The sequence below is a fragment of the Ornithodoros turicata genome, chromosome 4 (assembly GCF_037126465.1).
Source record: "Ornithodoros turicata isolate Travis chromosome 4, ASM3712646v1, whole genome shotgun sequence".
NCBI classification, from domain to species: domain Eukaryota; kingdom Metazoa; phylum Arthropoda; class Arachnida; order Ixodida; family Argasidae; genus Ornithodoros; species Ornithodoros turicata.
In genome coordinates this window covers 58993485-59015876 of record NC_088204.1, presented here as the reverse complement: position 1 = coordinate 59015876, position 22392 = coordinate 58993485, and the positions used below count along the sequence as shown (strand labels likewise).

General features: G+C 43.8%; 1 protein-coding gene across 2 annotated transcripts in view; it reads right to left on the bottom strand.

Annotated features, from left to right (window-relative positions):
* Nucleotides 1–16063: 16063 nt before the first annotated feature.
* Nucleotides 16064–22392, bottom strand: part of LOC135393236 (uncharacterized) — a 30656-nt gene continuing 24327 nt past the window's right edge. Inside the window, exons 6-8 of one of the 2 annotated variants that reach the window (XM_064623721.1) lie at nt 21862–21945; nt 18444–18600; nt 16064–16626 (exon numbers count right to left, since the gene is read on the bottom strand). In XM_064623721.1, coding sequence (XP_064479791.1) covers nt 16227–16626; nt 18444–18600; nt 21862–21945 — 641 coding nt within the window. In that variant the 3' untranslated portion in view covers nt 16064–16226. Of the gene's footprint in view, nt 16627–18443; nt 18601–21861; nt 21946–22392 lie in introns of those variants that run through there. The other variant, XM_064623722.1, reaches the window with a different exon arrangement.

Sequence of the window (22392 nt, the reverse complement as noted above, 5' to 3'; positions counted from 1 at the left end):
GAAGTTGCCATGATCGCTGCGCCGGCTGTTGTGGGCACCGTAAGATGGCGGCCGGTTTCTTCACGCTCGCGCTCCCTATCCGCTATCCAGCCTTTTACAATCGAGATCAGTGATATCCCACCGGGATGACGTCAATCGCCCATGCAATCAGCGCGCAGAATGCCGTCACGTGATCGAGCACTACAACAACAACTTTCAGCAAGAACCAACATTTTTACGCCGATATACTGTTGTCACAATGTCTGGAAATAAAAAGTATGTATATACTTCGAAATCTACGACCTGTTTTATAACTGCAATAATCCAATTAGCGACTTCCGTGGAAAGAGGGGCTACGAGGCTACGAGCTACGACGACTTTCGGGATCCAGCGCGCTATTTCACTGCGTTAGCGTAGTGTGTGTATTTCCAAGTTTTCTTTAGTTATATCTTTTGGAACAACGACCAATTTATCGAGGTACAGCCCTTACTTCATTTGACGTGCCTCGGTTGTGTCGTCAAAGCGAGATTATTCGGCGGGCGTTCAGTTCCGTACGATACTGCGCGTTCAACCGCAGCGGCAGGTACAAGACGCTAGATCCTGAGGGGTATCATTGCCGCGTCACTCACTCTTCCTGGTGCTTTCGCGCAAAAATGTAGCTCCTACTTCTCATTGGCTGCTGTGTGGGACGCCTTGCATTCTAGTTGCCTGCGCGGGAAAAATGAAGCCATTATTTCAATTTCATCTATTTTGTTGTACTGTTTATTAATAGGCCTGTTCTTTAACACGAATGTTGCACGGACGATCTTTTTCGCGTTGTTGAAATACTGGGAACTTTTTGCCTGCTTTGTAGTTTGTTGGGTTTGTGTGTTGAAGGTTGAAGCCGTCATGGCTATGGAAGCCCGCTCATATTCGAAACGTTGAAAGTGTATCGGAAGCATGCGAAGCACTTTGTAATTTGTCAGGGGTACTGTGCATCACCGCTATGTTTCTCATGGGTCATCATGAGGGACCTCACGCCAGTGATATGAATTTGATGAAACAAATTGGGTTAAAGTCAACTCTTTTTCGAGAAGCAAATGAAATCATTATATGTATCCAAAATTACAGTTTCTTTCTGTATTTATTTATTTCTGCTATTACGCAACAACGCCTTACGACATTACTGTGGCGGGGATACATACAAATAAAAGTAAGCAATAAGTACAGCAAAGAAAAACTGAGAAGCACACATGTATATAGGTGGTGGTGGTGATGAGGAAAGGGCTTGCCGTTGTCGGCCTCACGTATGTGGGCAACGTCACGACTGACGCCCTGGGGAAATGTGCGTCCTGGGCCGACTTCTAGGGGAACTGTGCCGACATATGTCTCAAAGCGACTGAGGAAAACCCAGGAAAAACCCCAGACAGCGCAGCAGGCACCGGGATTCGAACCCGGGTACCTCCCGGGTACCCGGGTACACATGTATATAAAACAACACGTACTCAGGTCCCGAACAAATCAGCTCTATACATCCGTTGGGCTAAATTTTCCTGTGATTATCAATCTCGATGAGATGTACGATGGAGGTTCCAAGTAATTAGAGGAGGTTCCTTTGTCATACTAATTTTATTAGTAGTAACCTTATCTAAAAATTGTAAACGTAACTGTTGTTTCCTTGTCGACAAACTATCCCAACCTAATCTGGACTTTATCTCGCTTATACTAACATCCATGCAACTCATCTATAGCCGCAATATCCTGAACCCTCTCTAGTTCCTGCATTTAAAACATTTCGGGCGGATCGCGCACTGTACATGCACAATCCAAAGTAGGGCGAATCTGTATGCACCCCTTTTAACTCGAGTACTATGCCCGTTTAATATTATGGAAAACAAAGTGAAAGCATCTTTCTTGCTTATTTGCCTTTTTTCATGCCAAATCAAATCCCATTTCAAATCCGGGTTTGTCAAATCCTCTGCAGAATCCAGAAATTTGGGGAATTTGATAGAAAACATGGCCAGGTGGTCAACTTAAGAGCATCCTGCTGCTATTCACTGAAAGTATATCGTGCCAGGTTAGCCTGAGAGATGAATGACAGTTAGTTGAGATGAATAAGTTTCAAATTTACAAATGTAACCAAACTAACGCAGACACTTGGGGAAGATGGTACGATGTAAAAACAGCACAAAGAAAGAGAGAGATACACACCACGACGCCGAACGTCTAACCGATTTAATAAAAGGAAAAATATACATATACAACAATTATTGTCATTATCTGATTCTTCCCGCAATTACAATTTTCTGGCATCTTCAACCAAACTGTACACTTTCCTACGCTTGGGAACCGGTCCTGCAGTAAAAATGTAAAGATATCAAGAAAATATGAGGAATATTTCAGATTTCGAAGAATAGAAGTTGACACCTATGCGTGTGGAAATAGTCCGGGTACAATATGTCACGAGGAGCTTTTACAATTTCGCTGCAATACCACACTACTATATTGAAAACAATGATCATGTATGAACAAATTAATATAGTGCAAGAGAACTGATGTACTCTATAACATTTTTTTTTAGTTCGTATTTGAGTCTTGTATCGTCCTCGTCGTCTTCTGGGTTCTTCAAACTCAAGGGAGGGGGATATGTTTATTGAGAAAAAAAAAAGCAAGGAAAGGAATGCTACATGGGAATGTTACATATTTCAATAGCGTTGTGTCCAGCTAGACAAAAAGTCAAAGTGCAAATTGCCGAAAATCTGCCGGAGATCGGTATTTGGTTGGCACAAGTCGCTGCAACTTGGGCTGACGTCGTCATAATGTCACCTGCGAAGGCAGTTCGTAAACTGCGTTGGGCTCAAAGCAGTGGCCTAGTCCAAAAATATTTCTGGAGGAGTTCTATGGGGACTTTACATGGGTGAGGAGGATTTCATTATCATCTCTTCCAAATGCACTAACCAAACTTACAATTTGGGAGGGGGGGGGGGGGTAAACCCCAAGCCCCAAACAGCAGCTGCTGCTCGAAACGAAACAACAAAGCAACGATGCTAGTCTATGTCGTTCAATTCGATGTACACAAGTCCATTTCTACATTTTTTCTTCAGCTTGCAAACTTATTTTCAGACAAGGTGCAAACCAGCTTCATAAATTGAGCCATAATGACACGGAGAGCATTACTTAAACGAGTAGGAATTTCCATGTGTAACCTTTGACAATAACAGCTATCGAGCAGGTTGGTACGTATACATATCTATTCCAATAGCGGCAAAACGATGTTAAGACAGGCCACACACGACCAGCAGGAGCACTTTCAACCTTTGGATTTGATTTTTGCAATATACACACCTGCCTGATACAGTTGTAAGGCACACTGGTGTTATAGAATAGAACATCGCGTAGAGGGGTGCAGAAGCTGCATGGATACCTCATAACCATGCTTGGTTGAGAATCTTATTAGATTTGGACCATACTTGGCCCGTCATTGCTGCCTCATGGGACGCTATCTAGCCAACTAATGCCCGACCAATGGACTAGAAACCAAGATTGGTTCTACAATGGCCCCAACGGCATTGCATACTGGTCCCCGTGTTTGTTAGGACGGTTTGTCACATACTGGCCCAAAGTTGGCGGTATTCAGTTGGCCCGAGTAAGGCCGATGTCAATCAAAGCTTGGCCGAACCCTCTTTTTCGCAAGCTCGGCCCAACTAGGCCGAACAACGTTTAGGTATAGGAATGTCGTTTTTCTCCATGGGAAGCACATTGTTCTGCTTACTGCTAACAGATTCGTTCATAAAGTTGGTGCCCCGTGTGTTTCTTTTAAATACAGACAGGCAAGCTTTGTGCTGATGGCATGTATATAGTTTATTTATTTATTTACCCTCAGGGCTACAGCTTTAAACAGGGGAGGGGCTTGAAACAAAGCAGGAACAACGTGGAATACAATAAAAAATAATAATAATAATAAAAAAAAACACAACGAACCAAAAACACGAGCATAGATAGTATCACTGGTGGACAATCAGATTAGTATATGTAAAGCTTAAATAATCTTACGCTGCATTCAAGTGGTCGTGAAGCAGTTTTCTGAACTGTCTACCGTCAGTGATGGAGGTAAGGTGACCCGGGAGATGATTCCATTCCAGTGAGGTTTTAGGTAAAAATGAGTCAAAACACGTTTTAGTAGTGCAGGATGGGACGCCAACTTTCTGGCGATGATCAAGCCTTGATGAGACGTATGATGGATGTGCAATTAAATGGAGTTTTAGCGTTTCGTTGTAGTAATATACCTTATGGAACAGACAGAGTCGAGCAAACTGGCGGCGAACAGTCAAGGAAGATAGGTTAAGGGCTGATTTCATCGCAGTGACACTGGCTGTACGACTATAATTTCCGAGAATAAACCGTGCAGCACGGTTCTGAACCATTTCCAGTTGGTGAATGAGTGACTGTTGCCCTGGATCCCACACCGAAGCGGCATACTCTAATTTAGGAAGAATTAGCGTTCGGTAGAGTGTTAGTTTAGTTTCCCTTCAGTTGACGATTGAACCCCTGTATGCAAGAAGGGGATAAGTCGAAAAATCCCAAACCGAAAAAACTTCGAGCATTTGGTAAAGTAATTGCAGCCGGGTTACCTCGACTAATGCAATGGAAAATGTGTAACATATATGTTTGTGTTTTTTGGGTCTGTGAGTTAGCAGAAATTGTCCGTGAGCATGATACATCATTTTCCAATGTAACACCGCATGCACACAGGGTTATCGCGCAAATACAAGCAGCTTTCACAAGTCGTACTTTGATTGCTGAAGAACCAGGTAGGGTGAAGTCACCTGTGCGTTGCAGAGCAGTCTAGGTCGAGTGTATCGTGCTGCTAAACGAGCACAATCTTGAAAATATATCGTATGTGACCAGCATAATATGACTTATTAGCTTAGTGCTCACGTTTTTTTTTTTCTTATTTCTTTTCGATTACAACGCTCAGCATCACTGCCGACACAGTCGTGTTAGTTAGGAAGAACGTGTTTTTCGAGTGGAAGCCGCAGTTCAATTTAAGCTATCATTTGTATGCGTGTGTAGAAAAGGGGCAAGACCTGGCTGCCCATCCTATTAACACACATACATTTCTCGTTTCTTACCCTCCTGTAACAGGTCAATAAATTGCAATACGGTCCTAAATTTTCTATGGCAGGTACATGTTGGCATGTGGACGTCATTGCAGCAAAAATACACGAAAGAGTATTGCATTACATGCATGGCTTGCTTATTGCATACAGAGGTTCAATTACTTTATATATGGTTATCTCTAAATTAAAAACCTGAGACTGGGGGACAAAAAACGACAACCTTGTCTGTGTTATGGATCTATACCACCAGCTCGCTTTCTACCTCTCTATCCTCTCGGTACTGTGTATATATTTTTGTCATTTTCTTTGGAGACTGTGTTGCACGATTTACCCTAAACATACCCGATCATCGTGATCATTTTGTGACCTTAGTATCAATAAAGAAGTATCTTTGATCGAAGACAATTTGTCGCCTTCTCTTATGTTTTTGTCATTTTTATCTGCCCCTCTTCCTTTCTACTTAATCTGCATATCAATATACTTTGGTTATGGACACTTCACTTTTTGTAACCAGTTGGAAGGAGAAGTGGTCACGAGATAAGGGTATTTCGAGGCTGTCGGGATCCGGGGCCCAAGAGCATGTGGCAATCATATAATGCCGAAAATCATGAGACCGAACTATCAGAAAGCTGGAAAGTCGGAAGACAGAACTATCGAAAAACCGAACAAAGAGGAGCCCTAAGATATGAAAAGCATTAAAAATTACAATTACTATATAAAGTGTACTTTCACTAAGTCGATGTTATATGTGAATTGCTGTAGTAAATGAATCATAAACAAAAGAAAGAAAGAAAAAAGGACAGAAATCACGGGACCTGCGGTGTTGGATATACGTATATAAACTCAACAAACTGCAAACTAAATTTTGAACATCTGTCAAAGAAATTCTAGAAGAATCTTGGGGGCGACACGTGATTCACATTTACCACCTGCACTTGTGTTTGTTTTCCCACGGTGGTGGTTCCCCGGAAAAACCCGTTCATGTCTTTGGAAGACTTGCTTTGTGCATGAGCTATGGTGCTTTTGCGCAGATATAGGACAGCGTTATGTTTCTGATCCTTGTTGTTTAGTTTCGAAAGCGATTGCCCTATCTACAGGGATCTCAAACACGCGGCCTCTTGGCCACCAAAGAGAACGAAGCTACCCTCTCGAAATTTAAAGACGAATAAGGAGAACAGATTTTCAGGCATTGTTTTCAGCCCTGCTGCTGCGCTGTCCATGTTAGGTAGAATACACTGCATGCGAGCAGTTCTTGTGGCTCTCGAACCTCACAAAATTACGGACACGGCAACCTGGTATTCGCGTGCGGTATGGTACACTAGCACACCGTAGCTAATGCGAGGATTGAGTCGATCTTCTGTCCATCCTAATTCTTATACTGTATCAAATAGTGACATTAAAACCCGGCTTTTGAAAGAACTCAGCCAAAAAGAAAAGCAAACTGTCAGTTCGAAAGAAAGGTAGTCGAAGTGGCTGAAATAAGAAGTGGCTCTTCCAGTTGTACTACTGAAGCTTCTATTTGTCTGGTGGATAAGAAACTTGAATTTTTATTCAAATCATAGGCATTTTTTTCACTTGTGTCACCCCTTATCACTACGGTGGTTTTGTTTGCACATGCCTAAAAATGTCATTTTGAGGGTCTTGTCTGACATACTTGTACAGACTTCGACTACGGAGCTATGGCAGACATGGACAGCAGGAAAAGATCACCACTAGGTGTAAAGTTCCTTTTTAATCAGTTCGTCTCAAAACCCCCAATCCCAACGCTCAACCTTCCTTTTCCAGAAATAAACCAGTTGATTATGGAGTGGTGTATTGTCCTTGTCTGCTGTAGCTCCATAGTCTAAGATGTCATACCAACTAGCCCACTCTACATTGTTAATCAGTTTTATACTTGTAAAGTGCTGGACAAAAGTTTATGGAACATGCTCTGGCACACTCCTCCCTCCGAGTGACAAGCTGGCAGCGAATGGTATCGTACGGACTTGCATACAGGTGACTGGGCTACCTATACGCACATGTCTAAGTCTATACGGTCCCATTTGCTGTCACCCTGAGGAAGGAATGCGCCGGAGCGTGTTCTCTAACATTTGTCTAGCACTGTACTCGTTGTTTTGACATGATGGGATAGCAGTGCACCTGCGCACATGACTGCGTCGGGTTTCTTATCATTATAGTTTAGTTGTAAGCAGCTCTGTCCCTCCATTGTTCCATCTGTATACTCTCCCTTTTGCAGTTATGTACCAACTAGCCCAAATTTCTGCACTTCTCATTAAACACAACATAGCAAACCCGCAGCCATAACCCACTGTGAATATGCCAGCTAGCTCTTTCTCTTTGATTTTCTATACTTATTTTTCCAACTGTGAGCTAAGGCAGCAATACAGTAAGTAAATGGATAATTTGGAGTGCTACAGAACATTCTGCTAAGCCTTTGTGAAGGTCGAATAGTTTTTCATACTTTCAGCACTCTATTTGGAAGGCCGCCCATTTATTGGCGTTAGCCTAGTAAGCCCATTAATTTTTGGTGTTATCCACTATCCGGCTCCACAATAACTATGTCGGTCCTGTTTTTGTGTACAATGTTATGTATGATATGCCAAAGTTTTATGGTAACTACAATCGTTTCTTTTCCTTGTGGCCCTGCATGATGTGGTGTAAAGTCAATATGCCCTGTGGCTCCAATGGCGTTCTTAGGACCCAAATATACTGTCTAGGTAAAGTTTTGTCCTCAGTGCCACGGGGGTTCAATGATATAGACTGGCACACAATTATGTCAAGTACACCCAAAGACCTTTTTTCAAATTCTCATATTATTGGACTACACAAAAAGAACTACCTTTACAGTACGGAGAGAAAGGGGAAAAATGGAGGCGTCCAGTACATTCTCCACCTCACTTTTGTTGAGAAACGGTGATAGCTTTTGCAAAAGACATAGAACAGACATAGTACAGGTCTCTCGCAACAACCTCGACATTTTCTGCTTCATATTTTCTGTGCGAATGAATAACAGGAGTTATAGTCGGTTCCACATACTGTTCACCTTAGCAATATGTTCTGTGATGCATACTTTGACCATCCAAAAAGTGGCAGAACATGACTCCTTCAACTCAAAATATTACTGTCATCAAAAATACAGTGCTTAGTGAAATGTATGGCATTTGCAACTGCAATGATTGTTTTCTATCAGCACTGTTGTAGCCATCATGCTTGAATTATGGTTAGTTCAGTGATCTTCTATCACCGTCAGGGTTTCTTCTACCAGCAGAACGCTAGCCATTGTGGCAGACATATGGTGGCCCTGATAAGGGCCGTTTGTTTACTTCGTCCAGGTCTGCTGCTTCTTCTCCAGTGCACCATGAAGCTACTGAAGAATTCCTTAGCATGTCCACAGTCCATCTTCTAGTGTCTATAGTTCCCTACGGGAGCACGCTGTTGGCATAAGACAATCTGTGGGGTGGGGCATCGTCATGCAGCTGGTGCCTGTGGGATGCCCTGGACAGCATTCAGGCATGAATGCAAAAGGCCAATGCAATAATCCTGTGGGAGTGGCGCACTTGATTACAGTGTGCCACCAGAGGCCTTCTGTTGGGTCAGCTCTGTTTGAAGAACTTGAACTGAAAGTAAAACATAATTGTGAGTAGTGTGAAATTACTGAGAATTATAAGTAAAGAATGTCAGTTACGAATCCGTCAGCTCAGCACGAGAACAATTGGGTGCCTGCTTTGGTTGGCCTAGTGAGGAGTAGCATAAGCAGGGGTATGCAAATTCTCCAATAGAATCTCAATATTTCTCTCTATCCCATACCCAATTCATATATGGCATCTGACAGTCCTGGCCTTTTTGGTCAGCTACAGGGGTTCCACCTGGAAACAATAGAAAGAAATGCATTTAGGCAACAAAAAGCTTCAAGATTGCAGCTTTTAACATGCTGGATAGCATTTCACTCTACGTAATTATCATTTGCAAGCCTTAGGTTTTGGCAATGTCATTTATAAAATCCTCTATAATTTTTGAAAATTAAACCATCGGATCACTCACTGTGGCATTTGTAAGCTATCAAAGGCCATATGAGAAAAGAAGAATATTGTTTGATTGTTCAAATCGGATCGGGGCTTAAAACCTGAGGGGTATCATTCGTAACTGCTGCTTGACCGCAGGGTTTTGAGCACTAAATTCTAACTGTATCACACGTTAAATCACTCATTGAGGCTTGTATAAGCTATCGAAGCTGCACGAGAACAGGAAAACGTCGTTCGGTTGCTGTAATTTGGTCGAAGCTTAAAACCTGAGGGGTATCATTCGTAACTGCTGCTTGACTGCAGTGTTTTGAGCCCTAAATTCCAACTGTATCACACGTTAAATCACTTACTGATGCTTCTATAAGCTATCGAAAGCTGCACGAGAACAGGAAAACGTCGTTCGTTTGTTGTGTCTTGATCGGAGCTTAAAACCTGAGGGGTATCATTCGTAACTGCTGCTGATTGCAGGGTTTTGAGCCCTAAATTCTAACTGTATCACACGTTAAATCATCACTGAGGCTATTTATAAGCTATCGAAGACTATATGAGAACAGATAAACTTTTTTGGTTGTCCAAATTTGATCGTCGCATCATGCAGCACTGTTGCCTGCAAATCTACCGAAATTGAACTTATTTAACTGATTTCACCACAGCTGAAACAGGTCGCGAATGTTTCACTAAAGATTCGGGAGTACAAACACCAAGGAACTAAAATTACTTACCTCCATGTGGTAATTAGCATGAAACAAGAAGCACACCACACACGCACGTCAACCGACGACAGCGCGAAACCGACGACTGAGAACAATCGATGTCTTCATGCGCTGACCAGGGCACTACATTCATAGCCACCGCCGCCGAGGCGTACGAACACAACGAATGATACCCCTCAGGATCTAGCGCCTCCCGCGGCAGGTATGGTTGCAGCGGATTTTGCCAATCGTATTTGAAGAATGCAGACTATGAGACGGACCCCTCAGTTTGAGTACAAAGAACCTCCGCCTACAGCAGTCCGCGGTGCTTTCCTTGAATCTATCTTCCAAGACTGTTGCATCTGGACGTGACGAGGTTAGTGTCTTCTGTATAATTTATACCGTGATAACTCTCCTTGTGAGAATTACGTTGTGGCATGCAGATGTTAGGAGATCATTTACGCAACAAAGCAAAATACGGATTAAAGAAAATTGAAGTTTACGCACTAAATCAAAAGATTACTGTACAATTCCGAGTGTTGTTGAATGCAGCCATGCCAATTGCAACATTCATGCAGTGTAGCAGTATGCGGCCATGCAGTAAGCAACATTTACAGTACGTAAAATGAAGCTGTGTATTCCGCATCTAGATGTAACATTATAATTCTCACAGCAGTGTGCACCAATGTAGTTCATGACTTCCTTGGACAAGATGTGGAACCAAATGTTGGAAATACAAGGCAGGGATCAGGTACAAGTTTTCTTCTATTTGTTTTCCTTATAATATGCAGCATACTGCACATAGTAAAGAAGGGTTCTGGATTCTAAACCAACGCAGTTGAAATCCTTAGTTTACCCCAAGCTGTACTATTGTTGTCTAATCTGGGGAAACACCACAGAGGGCAACTACGATAAAACTGCAGTGCACAAAAAAAGAAAGAAAGAAAGCCTGGTATACGACAACCATGTCTACAGGTTGTCTACAGGTGCAATGTGCTGGACCCTCGTTGCAAAGAGGCCCACCAGGGGTGCCACTACAATCCATCCATCCAGCCCCTCAGCTCCTTCAACACATGCAAAATACAGTAGACAAAGCGTTCACTTGGAAATCAGACATTTACACAAAATTGCCTTGCAAATTCAGGATCTTTTAGCGCCATCCCAAACACTTGCCATTACGGTATGAAATCTATTACTGTACCACCTTACAAGGTTCCACTGCTACGGACCAACTACAGAAATCAGCAGAAACTGTTCCTCTTCCGAACAAATTTTTTCAGCTGATTGGAAATGGCCTTCCTGTGTCCAGTTTCAAAACAGAGTTACACAAACTTGTTGAAGTGTTATTAGAGACAGTCCAGTCTGTTATGTATTTTTTTTGTGTGTGTGTGTGTGAAGATGGTGGACAGCTCGGTGCAATTGTGTATTTTATTTATGTGGTTGTGATTTGGTGTATGCTCGTAGTGGTAATATCTCAGTTATCGCATTTATATGGCTTTTTTTTTTAACAATGTTAGGGTGATGACTTCATGGAAGTGGAAGGAACACGAGAGGAAGACATCTGGCAATGGTCATGACAGTTGTCCGTCAGGTACGAGACCAATTTCTTTTATAAATGTAGCATATAGAGTGAAGTTGTTACTAACAAAAAGTTTTTTGTTCCCTTTAAAGGAATCTACAGGTGGTGAGCACGTGTAGGGAATTGACATATCTCAATACAACTTAGACCTGCCTGTTGCACATGAGATGTGTGACTCTACTTACACACACAAGCTTCTGCAGGTTCGATGCATGTATATTTTGAAACATGAAAGACAGAGTGCTAAAAATATATCTGAGGTGAAAAATTGAGCAGTTCACTGCAGTAATTCTATCGATTTATTTTCAGCATTTTGGGAAAAATATAGTGATGGCAAGATTACCTGTGTTGTACTGCCAGACCATCTGCTATTGGAGTTCCATGTCCCAGTTATTATATATAATAGCTGTTTGAGGTTATTACATATTTATTATGCAAGTTTTGTGCCTGTGAGTTCCTGTAAATGTGCTCTGCGGTGATCATACTGGACAGAGAGCTATGCCTGCATAATAACAGTGACTAATGTTCTCCTGCCCATAAATCTATTCCTAGGTTACATCTGCACCCTTGGAAGTCACTGGAGAGGCGTGTTCGCTTAGCTCAATTGGTAAGGGCCCTGGATCGGTAATACAGAAGATGTGGGTTCAAGTCCTACTAGTGGCTAACCTTTCCAGTGACTGCCTTCTTTCATCATTCATTTCTTAGGCACTTGATACTTTGTATGTATTTGCCTTTTCTATGTGTTCCAGTCTCAGAACATCAACTGCCATGTTCAAAAGAACTGGAATATGCCTCTGCAATCTGGAACCCATCCCAACATCTCTTAATCGACAAAGTAGAATTTGTACAGAACCGCACGGTTTGTTGCTCGTGATTATCATCCTTTTTCCAGCGTCTCAGCCATTAAAGCCAAACTCTTTCTTACTCCTTTGATTACCAGATGAAAGGTATCAGGCCTGGCATTCTTTCATAAGTTATATTACAGTCACACTCCTCCCCACCCCACTTACTGTCAATCCCCTCACAAGTTACTTCCAAGACTTGATGAGTACTTGATGACGCACAAAGTACTTGCTCCACCTACACAAACAAAAAAATTTCCTCTACTCTCCGCACCAGCTGATGGTGTCAAACTGGAATGACGTTCCTGCCCACATAGCATCAGAACAAAATGTATCGTCATTTATTTCCAAGTGCTATGGTCGTTTTCAGATCGAATGAATTTCTTTGTGGTGAGTGAACGAATTTTGTGTAAATCATTTTGGTATTTGTCTTTTTTTTGATAAAAAACCTCCCGCATTTATGTAAATCCCTTCACAAGGGTCTTTAAGTAAACAAATGAAATGAAAAACTTCGTGATACTTTCATAATTAGAGCATTTTTAATGCATATTTTAAAACAGTGGCTGCTAAAAATGTGTCAGACACAGTTACAAAGGCTGCCGTCTGTATCAGGTGAATCATGATTTTAATGTATAACGCTGCATCACATATGCTATTTTGGAGCAATCTCTGCAGACATATTATGAAGATATTATCTGAGTGCCACGATATGAACCACATTTCATGTTACATCTTCTTTGACTAAAACATGCCTATTTGAGTATTCGAGCAGCCCAAGATACAAAGCTTGGTTCCTCAAGGTCTACATCCTACTCGAACTGGGTGTGCACTTTGCACACAAAAAGAAGATTGAGAATGAAAAAATGGCTAGGAAGCAAGCGAACTGGGGTTTTACATCATGCATGGAAGATTGAGGTTTTCGATAATCAACTTGTGTAGTGAGCACTTCTGGAGGACTGAGAGCAGGAACCGAGGTCACACACAGGGTAACCTGCATAACAGTCTGATTTACTTCCACATAACGATCATTAAAATACTTGAGGTGCCTAAACAATACTATTTGGGTGCTATCAGACAGTAAGAGTTCGAACAACACTTACGACATTGACTGAATGGGTGGACAAAAGGATGCGTCAGAACAGGATTGGATTTGTGTCTGTGGTGGAATTGAGAGCCCAATGTAATTCTTACCAGGCGGAGCAGGCTGATGAGATGGTGCTTTGTGTCAGGGGTCAGCACAGTGGTTTATCCAGAATCCCAAGCATGGAGGAGTGTTGAAAAAAGTTCGGGGGGAGGGGGGGTCATTATTATAGTTGCATCATTAGTCTACAGCTGAAATTGCAAGGGCACCTCCTGTAGGGGGTACTTCCACCTACTATCTTGGGTATTTAAAGCATGTAGTAGTTACTATGGGAAAGGCTTTGCGTATCCTGTTCACCGCGCAGACTGGTATAACGATTCTCTTGTTTTTTTTTTCAGGTTTGTGCAACATCCATCTCACGAACTGTTGGTATGTAGTGTACGTATCTATTTCCTGTATGAGACACGCAAGCTTTGAACAAAGCTAAAGGTAGTAGGACGCCGAGTATTAATTCAGCTGCACTCTTTCTGAATAAGTGACGAACAATAACGAAAAGTTCAGAAAAACTATTTTGTATTGAAACCAACCAGCATGATTGTGCATGAGACACGTACGCTTCTTATTTGTGAATATGAGCGCTAGGTTCGTGCTGCCTCGAAGTTCTAAATATGCTACTTTAAGAGCAGCTCCTTGCAACATAAGCACTCGACTTCTTTCGGCATTATTATGCAATGAACCACTCCGGCCCGTTTACACGGCGCCGTCAAACATGAAATTTACACAAACTGTTCATGTGCTTCATCGTGATGGATGCTGAAAGCTCATCTAACAGTCTGTCGTTGGAACTTCCTCTTCATGCTGAAGTCGATTCGCGGCTCAACATTTCAAAAGCAAGGCCTCCAAACTCTGCTGCACGTAGCAGGTGCCTCTCAGCTGCTGAAAGGTAGCTGAAAAGCTGACTTGTCGACTCCGCTGTGCTTCCGCGTCCATATTGAAAAAGCACCCAGCAATACGGAAGTTGCGCAAACCACCCGAACTTCCGGTGTGGACTTTTCACCAATAAACGTAGCGGGCGTTTGACGTCATACACATGGGAAAACCACTGCATAATAGCTAGAGTTTTGCGTTGATCGCTCGAGTTGAGGGCAGAAATCGAAACCGCTTTTCGGCTCCTTGTTTGGAATAGTTGGCGGCTCCGCAGAGACGAAACGTTTCAGTTGTAACTTGGAGGCACCATGTAGGTTCGTTATCCATACAAACAAAGACATTGACCAGGTTCTGGTCAGAGACCCTTTAACGATGTATGAAACGCATTTCATTTCGTACTTGGCTGGCCGATTTCAGGCAGTTTATAAAATGTCTAGGCATTCTATAGAATGCATGGTTTCGCCGGTAACGTATATGTAGTCATGGAGAAGTGTCTGTTTTGTGCAACAATCAGTTCAACACATTGATTCTATTCTCTTGCATCCCACATATGTATACTCTCTAAATTTATCGAGTATTGCTTAGTAAACTTGTCTCTCCCTCCTCTACTCCTGTTTGCCATTTCTACTGCTATTAAACTTTATACGTGTTTCTCCTGTGTGTATCCTTAAACCTTTGCATTTTTCCATTGTCATTTTGTATATTTTTACATGTGGCTGTGTCACTCTCAATCGCTCGCTTCTTCGACAAGTTTTACTACATGTCATACTGTTGAGCACAAAATAATAACTGAGGTGTGTCATAACAAATTGGTTGCGTTACCTCATGGAATGCAGGGGTCGGATTCACAAAAAGTTCGTGCGACAGAATCTTTCCGTCGTACAGGAAAGGTATGACGAAGTATAGATTCGCGAAGGGCGCGCGTCGTAAAATCTTCGCAGCTTACGGCGGAATCCCACGAGAGCTCCCGAGCGGTCTTACGAAGAGAGATGGCGGCGTATTTGGCAGCAGTGGATTTTGAGACTCCTTAATACGCGCCCACGCATTGCACTTTGCCACAGACCCTTCGGGACCATCCCCGTAACACTGTTTTGCTTGATAACCTTCAACAAATGCTTCAATTTTGCGCTCCGTAAAATCGGGTCGCAAGGATTTTCCAAGCATCCCCTACACTCCGCTAAGACACCCCCAAATTTCTTGTGACACACCTCCAACTTGTCCGCAGGAAAGGCCAAAAGAGCCAGAAATGCTGCAAATATGGGTGCCACCCCCCCTACAGAACAACCCTCCCCCTCGAGACGAACATACTGGGAATATTCCTGCTGGGTCGTCGAATGCGTTTCACCTGTGATTGCATGCCATCCATTATATGGCTACCGAAAGACCAAGAGCACGTGTAATAACACAATTGTGGACGGACGACTTCTAACGGGACGACTACTATTGGTAGGATTGCTCACTTTCGTCATTGTTATCATAGTGAAAACGTTGTCTTGCACCCGTTGGCAGTTTCTCTCAGGGTTGCACGTGACAGGAAATGACTCTCTCCACTATGACAGCTTTCTGAATCCCGCTTACGACGCCGTCGTACGCCCGTCGCAAGCTGCGGCATCTCAGGCGCATTTCATCGTTACTTACGATCGTATTTGTGATTCCAACGCCAGATACATAGTGCAGAAATGCTTGCGATTAAAATTGTGCAGCGTGGTACGTCGCTTGCATTGCCTCTTTTCCCAAGCATCAAATGGACCACTTACGTTTGTTTTAATATGGCAACTTAGCACTTGCGACCACTACTTTTTCCCATCTAAACTGAATACAGGAGTAATGATGACACTCGACAAAATTTTAACGTTCTTTATTTATGCGGCAATATCATGATACGCCTCCGAAGTTATCCTAAAACACTGACCGTGGGTCATCTTCATAAAAAGTTTGTGACCCGCCTCTTTGCACAAACATTTGCACATTGATTAGAAACTGTAGTGGCGTGTTTTGATGGACCTCATTTAGCCGGTCTGCTGGGAGGCTGACCGCTAGGCCTGGTTCCAGGAGGTCTTTGAGCAGCTTGCATTAAGACGGGCGCTATACCTGCAAGCCGCTGCCCAGCAGATGCCGCACCGCCAGCCTGCTGTCCTGTGGGTGGTAACACGGCTCGCATAACGCCGGGTGGTATAGGAAAGGCGGGTGGTGGTCTACCGGGCGGAACGGTTCCAGGTGCTTGTGCAGCTTGTACAAGTCTTGGTAATAGGACTTGCTCGACAGCACCTGGAGGGACATGTTCGAGCACTTTTCGTGCAATGGCAACTTGATCTGCGGTAGGTTGTGCAGTGACCTTGGTCTCTGGTGGTGCTGTTGCTGTGGTGCGCGCTTCTTCTTCGCTTTCCATTGCTGGCTTGACAAGACTGTGATGGCAAGTACGTGTCATTCAAGAAGCCACCTTATATGCTAAGCGGCTACGAGCACAGGGGTAACACTGTGATTGACGTTTAAGATGCTATGGGTATGCCTCTTTAACGGACGACTCTAGATCATGGGTTAAAGGAGCAGTCTAGGGGCACACAACTTTGTTTCTGTTTTTGGTCGGTATGGAATGTTAGGCACCCGAAAACAGTTTTCATACAATTAGTACAACCGTAGCGAAATCGGGACGCCTGCAATAGCCTCCGGAATCTCCCGTGCGCCAAACACCCTCCTTCGCCTTCACGATAGACACGTGATGAGCGCCGCCACGCGCGTCACTGTGTGACGTGAGTGGTAGGGACGCTCTTCATTGGACCTGGGATCACATGATCGAGGTGAGCAGCACCGCGCAGACCGGAGCGTCTGCTATCGCTTCGGAGACGATAGGTGTTCTCCGGCTGCGTGATGTTCGAAACGGTAGACTTGAAGGCTATCAACGACACGACCTTGATTTTTTGGGACCGCTGACACCACGGGAAGAGCGAGTGGTGTGGCACGAATCTACCTGTGTGATGTAAAGCGATACCCCAGCGCTTCCCGACAGCGTGCAGCCTCACTGACCGTTTTTACCGCACAGTTAGTTAGTCAATTAGATAGATAGTTGGCTCAATGGCTAACAGGTAGCGCCACAACAGGGCCGTCATTGCTTGCTTACTGGCTTTTATGAGCAGCGAGTGCGTCCTGCGCCTTTTCCTGGTGTGGTACTGGTATTGTGTACTGTGCTGTCGCACCAGGAAAGTGACGTCATCGGGACGTGGCAATTGGTGGGCACGTCCGTGGACGAGTGTGTACGTACGGTAGTTTCATCGCCATTCCGACCGAGGGGGAATATCTGCTGCTATTGCATCGTTGACTTACGACAGACACGCGCGTTGGTGATTGATAATCGGATATTACTCTTGTGATCGCAATGTGATCTTATTTTGTCGGGCTGCATATACGTATGCTTTTTCAGAAAACGTGATATAAATCATGTAATGACTAGCAGTCAACAAGAAACAGCTCGCAATGTTCCTATAGCGGACGGTTTTTCTACCAACGAATCAGGGGGCTCTCTACCACAAGCGTCACACTAGAGTGGGTGTGGTCTGCAGTTCGAGCGCTCCGACCTATCGCAACGTCAGCGATTTTGCAAATTAGTTGCGCCGCGGTGAAGCGACTTTGGACAGAAATATTTCGTAGGAATGCATTTCGCATACTGCTTTACAACATGACTGCAGTTTTTGGCCATGTTGGGTACCACTTTAATGCTCCTTTAAAAGGTTTCAGAAACTGCTCGTTGTAGTTATTAGTGTTGGCTATACGTAGCCGACATGAGCAGAAAGTCAGTGGGGAGCATACATAGTTGTTACTAGATAAATTGGGAATAAACTTCCTACCAGACGTCGCCGTGAGTTGTTCTACCACAATTTTGCTGGCAAATTAAAAGTATTTAGCGTTCGCTGTCCCATGTGCAACTTGTTGTGTTCGGTTTACAAGCAACACGCAGTTAAACTATGTCGCTTATATTAAACTATATAGTTAAACTATTATATAGTGAAACTATAGTTGTATAGTTAAACTATGTCGCCTCCTGCTTTGTACTGTACGTTATACGCCATGCAAAGTTATACCATCGAGCTATACAAAAGCATATACTATGATGATAAATGCCGGCAACTATTTTGATTTGATGTACAGCAGCGTGGTCTAACAAAACTACCTCACACCTCTGCTTCGTAAGGTGGCAAAAGTCAAGCCGTCTAAGGAGAAAGCATACCCTATAACGATAAATGCTGGCACCCCAAGGACAGCAAAGACGATGAACAGAAGTCCTGGATAAATGGCCGTACTTGGATAGTACAGTACTGACGCGGATACTCGAGAAACGATGCCCATCACGGACTCGCATGCCGTCACGAACACCAAAAATTTGCCTGGGAGAAGAAAGCAGGAGGTTAGGTAATCCAGAAGATGTGGGTTCGAGTCCTACAGCTGTTCGTAATCCCGCTGCTCAATACGTGCACCCCGCCAGCTCTATATAACGGCATGGGCGGACAACAATTCTGGTTCAAATGGATGTTTTCCTCCCTTCAGTTTGGGGAGCTCCAGTTGTGTCTGTTTTAGTTCACCAGGATCGATTCATTATCGTTTGTGCTCATGGAAATCGGATGCAAGATACATACTGGCACCACACTGAACGCATACGCTCTTAAAAATGAACTTCACCTCATTGCACGCTCCTAGCCAACCACCATCTCGAATGATATCGTTATCTGACCTGATTTGTTGAAAACAAGAGGCGTACGCCTTTTCTGTGACAATTATGAACAGCATAAGCGTCACAAAAAAGGCGTACGCCTCCCGTTTCCATCAAATCAGGGCAGATAACGATATCATTCGAGATGATGGTTGGCTAAGAGCGTGCTATGCGGTGAAGTTCATTCTTAAGAGTGTATGTGTGTGGTTGTACCTCGCTTTTCGCCTCTTCCTACTCCCTTTCGTATACATATATCTCACGTATTATGTGAACAATATAGTCAGCATCGCCTTTTCTTTTGGCAAAGAATCCTCACGGTTCCGCAAAGTCGTATGTTAAATTTGAATTTCGTGTGATATTGGTTACGTGCAGGATTTGTAATTACATAATGACGCACATATCCACATTGAGCTTTAGCTCATTTATATGCCGTCCACTGTTGAATTTTCTTCTTCGTTCTAATTTTAGACTGGTTTCCTCTTCCATACCGTCTGTCGCATCAAAACTACGCTTTCTACTGCAGCAAGAAAGCCCCTAACATCATCGTCCCCTGGTTTGATTCAGACACTACGACCGGCATGGCCAAGCGGGTTGAGGCGTCCCGCTCGTTGGTGATAGTAAAGGTCCTGTAGAAGACTGGGAGGCCGTGGATTCGGGTCCTACCACCAGCTGTGCTGTGCGAGTTTCTTCCTGGGTTTTCTCCCCCACTCCCCGTGTCTGTTCCTGCTGTCCTCTTTCGATCTGTTTACGTCTGTAAGCCGTTCATAGCCACACAGTTGCTTCGCGGCACCAACACGGAACTAAAAACAATTCAAACGCTCCGGAGAAACATAAAGCAGGTCCAGAAATCACTTTTCACTCCAATGTTATTCTCATAGCAGCAGAGTTCGAGGTAACTCGTTACAAGTAACTCGTTACTGTAACTAAGTTCCTTTTTTTGGTAACTTGTAACTGAACTCGGTACTTTTGCGCCGTGGTAACTTTCAGAGGAACTCGTTCCTTTCTCAGGTAACTTTGCCAAAGTAAGTTAAGTTAAGTTCCAAGTTACTTTTAATTCGCTTTTTACTGAGGTGTACATATTTTCTTGCTTTCTCTCCGGTTCCTTCGTGGCAGTTTTTGCCATAAAACGTGATACTGAATCAATTACCGTATTTTATTCAGGAAGTAAGAACCGCTGCCATTGAAATGAAGCTGAACCATTGTGCGCCCACAGGGAGTAAGATGCAAAGCGTTCGAATAGACCTCTACCAGAGAAATGTCATCATGACGTTGGTAGACACACTGAAACCGAAACAAAGGGGAAGGAGAGGGCTTGGTTCCAGGAACGGCCACTTGTTCGCTGTCCCCTATTGAAAGAAAAGTAGGACCGAAGGTCGCGTCCCTTTCAGGGACCATCGTAATCCCCTCAAGACCGTGGCTTTCGGGTGCGACCTTGTTCACCTCTAGCTCCTTGTTCACCTCTTGTTCAACTCTACCAAATTTGTGGCGCTGTCGAACGCTATGACGTCATTTGTTTACAAACAGGGAGAGGTCTATTGTTGGATATAAACGAAGACGATCTAAGCGTGTTGCATTCCTCCGTAGGGAACTCAAGGTCTAACTCATCTGCTCACACGCGCTGCACCTGCCTGCACCTGGTTTGTATACGCTCATTAATTAAACAAAACTTTCGGGACGCCTGTTTTACCAATCGCAAGCTTCAGCGAAAAATATTCCGGTAAAAAAAAGCGTCCACACTTGGTTATTTTTTTAGAGTAATTAGTCGGTTTCAACTTATTACTTATTACATATCAATTTACCAACGTATTTCTTGAGCCCTCTCGTATGTCAAAACTGCTTGGCCCATGGCCAAATCCAGCCCACCAACGCTATGCCCTCAAAGCAGTCCGCAAGTTTTTAGACACCATATAGAACTTCAGTCTTCGCTATGAGGTGACTCATTATTATATTACCACTACATTACCGCCAGCAATGGGATAGAGTATCGCCCCTAGCGATGGAACTCCCCACTCATCATCATTCAACTAAAGTTGTATTTCTTACGGGTGCCCGCGTACCAATGCGCTTTTTCACTTGGTTATCCAGCTGTCAATTACATCTTCATCCGCTTGGCTCACATCCGTGGTGATGGATTATGAACACCGAAGCCTCTCCTGCTACACTCGACTGCTACGCGGCGCTTGTGGTGTTGTCGTTCGGTAGGTGATTCCTCATGTCACACGATAGATTGGCCAGCGAACCGCCAAGCGTGTAATTGGATCCAATGCTCTCCGGGAAGTTGACACATTAAAAGCTTGGGGGTGCCACGATCATGTTCAATGGCCTTTATCGTGATGACGACGAATGCACCGCGAGGGCTGCGTACTACTCGGGAAGGAGATGACCCATACCGAATCGTCTTTTCCGTCCGTCCCTTATATTCCGTCACCCCATGTGTGTGAACTAGGCGGATGAAAACCTGGACAGCCAGATAGCGTTGAGCGAATGCACTGACACACTGCTGTGCGCAAGAAATATGCCGTAACTAATCGTAATAAAAAAGTACCGAGTGTTGACGCGATGTTTTATTTTTATTTATTTTATTTTATTTATTTATTTATTTATTTATTTATTGTTAGTTCTTTTTCTTCTTTTTTGTTGGGGGGAGGAGTTCGCTGAGGGTCCCGATCCTTGAAACAGAGGTTTTGAAAGCGTCCGAAGTAAGTTTTAGAGTTAAGAGTTTTACTTAATTAATGAGTTTATGCAAACGAGCCGCTCATTGCTCAGTTCTGGATCGGCGTCTAAGGATCTGAGAAGAAAGGTTTTCGATAGCGCCACCAGTTTACGAATTATTCAGCAACGGACACTTTTATGAAACACCTATACCTAGCGACACATATCGAAGCAATGTGAGTCCTGACAAGTGTTAATGAAGAAATAAAATTCAGTGCATACTGACCAGTTTCGTCCGCAGGTGCGAGCCTAGCGAAGGACGACTTAACACCTGGTGGTCCAACACCCTGCGATATTGCAGGCAGGTAATCTACATTGGGAATAAAACATTGTTAGTTTTTGCTCGTCGCTTATCGACGTGTTAGATTGAACAAACGCGTGTGCGCCACCTTCTGCAATTTCTATATAGAGCATGGTGGTAAGAAACTAAGTAGAGGACTATAAACACGGAGAGCCGTCGGACTCCTGTAGCGGTCGCTCCTGGCAGTGCCACGCCCATCTACTTGCCCGGTCACGTGATCCCCACTTGTGTGGGTTATGGCAGTCTGCGCGGAGGCTTCGAAGTTTAGCAAACCCCATCTTCACCAAACCTCTGACCGTCAACGAGCCCATCTGCACAACACTTTGAAGGCTATGGGGTGTTTCAACATTTGCTGCGTAATAAATCACAGCGAAAGTTCAGCAGAACAGAAGAGAAGCGAGGCAATGTCGCGATGGCGTACGCTCGTCTTTTAGCAATTTAGTGATCCATTGCTTC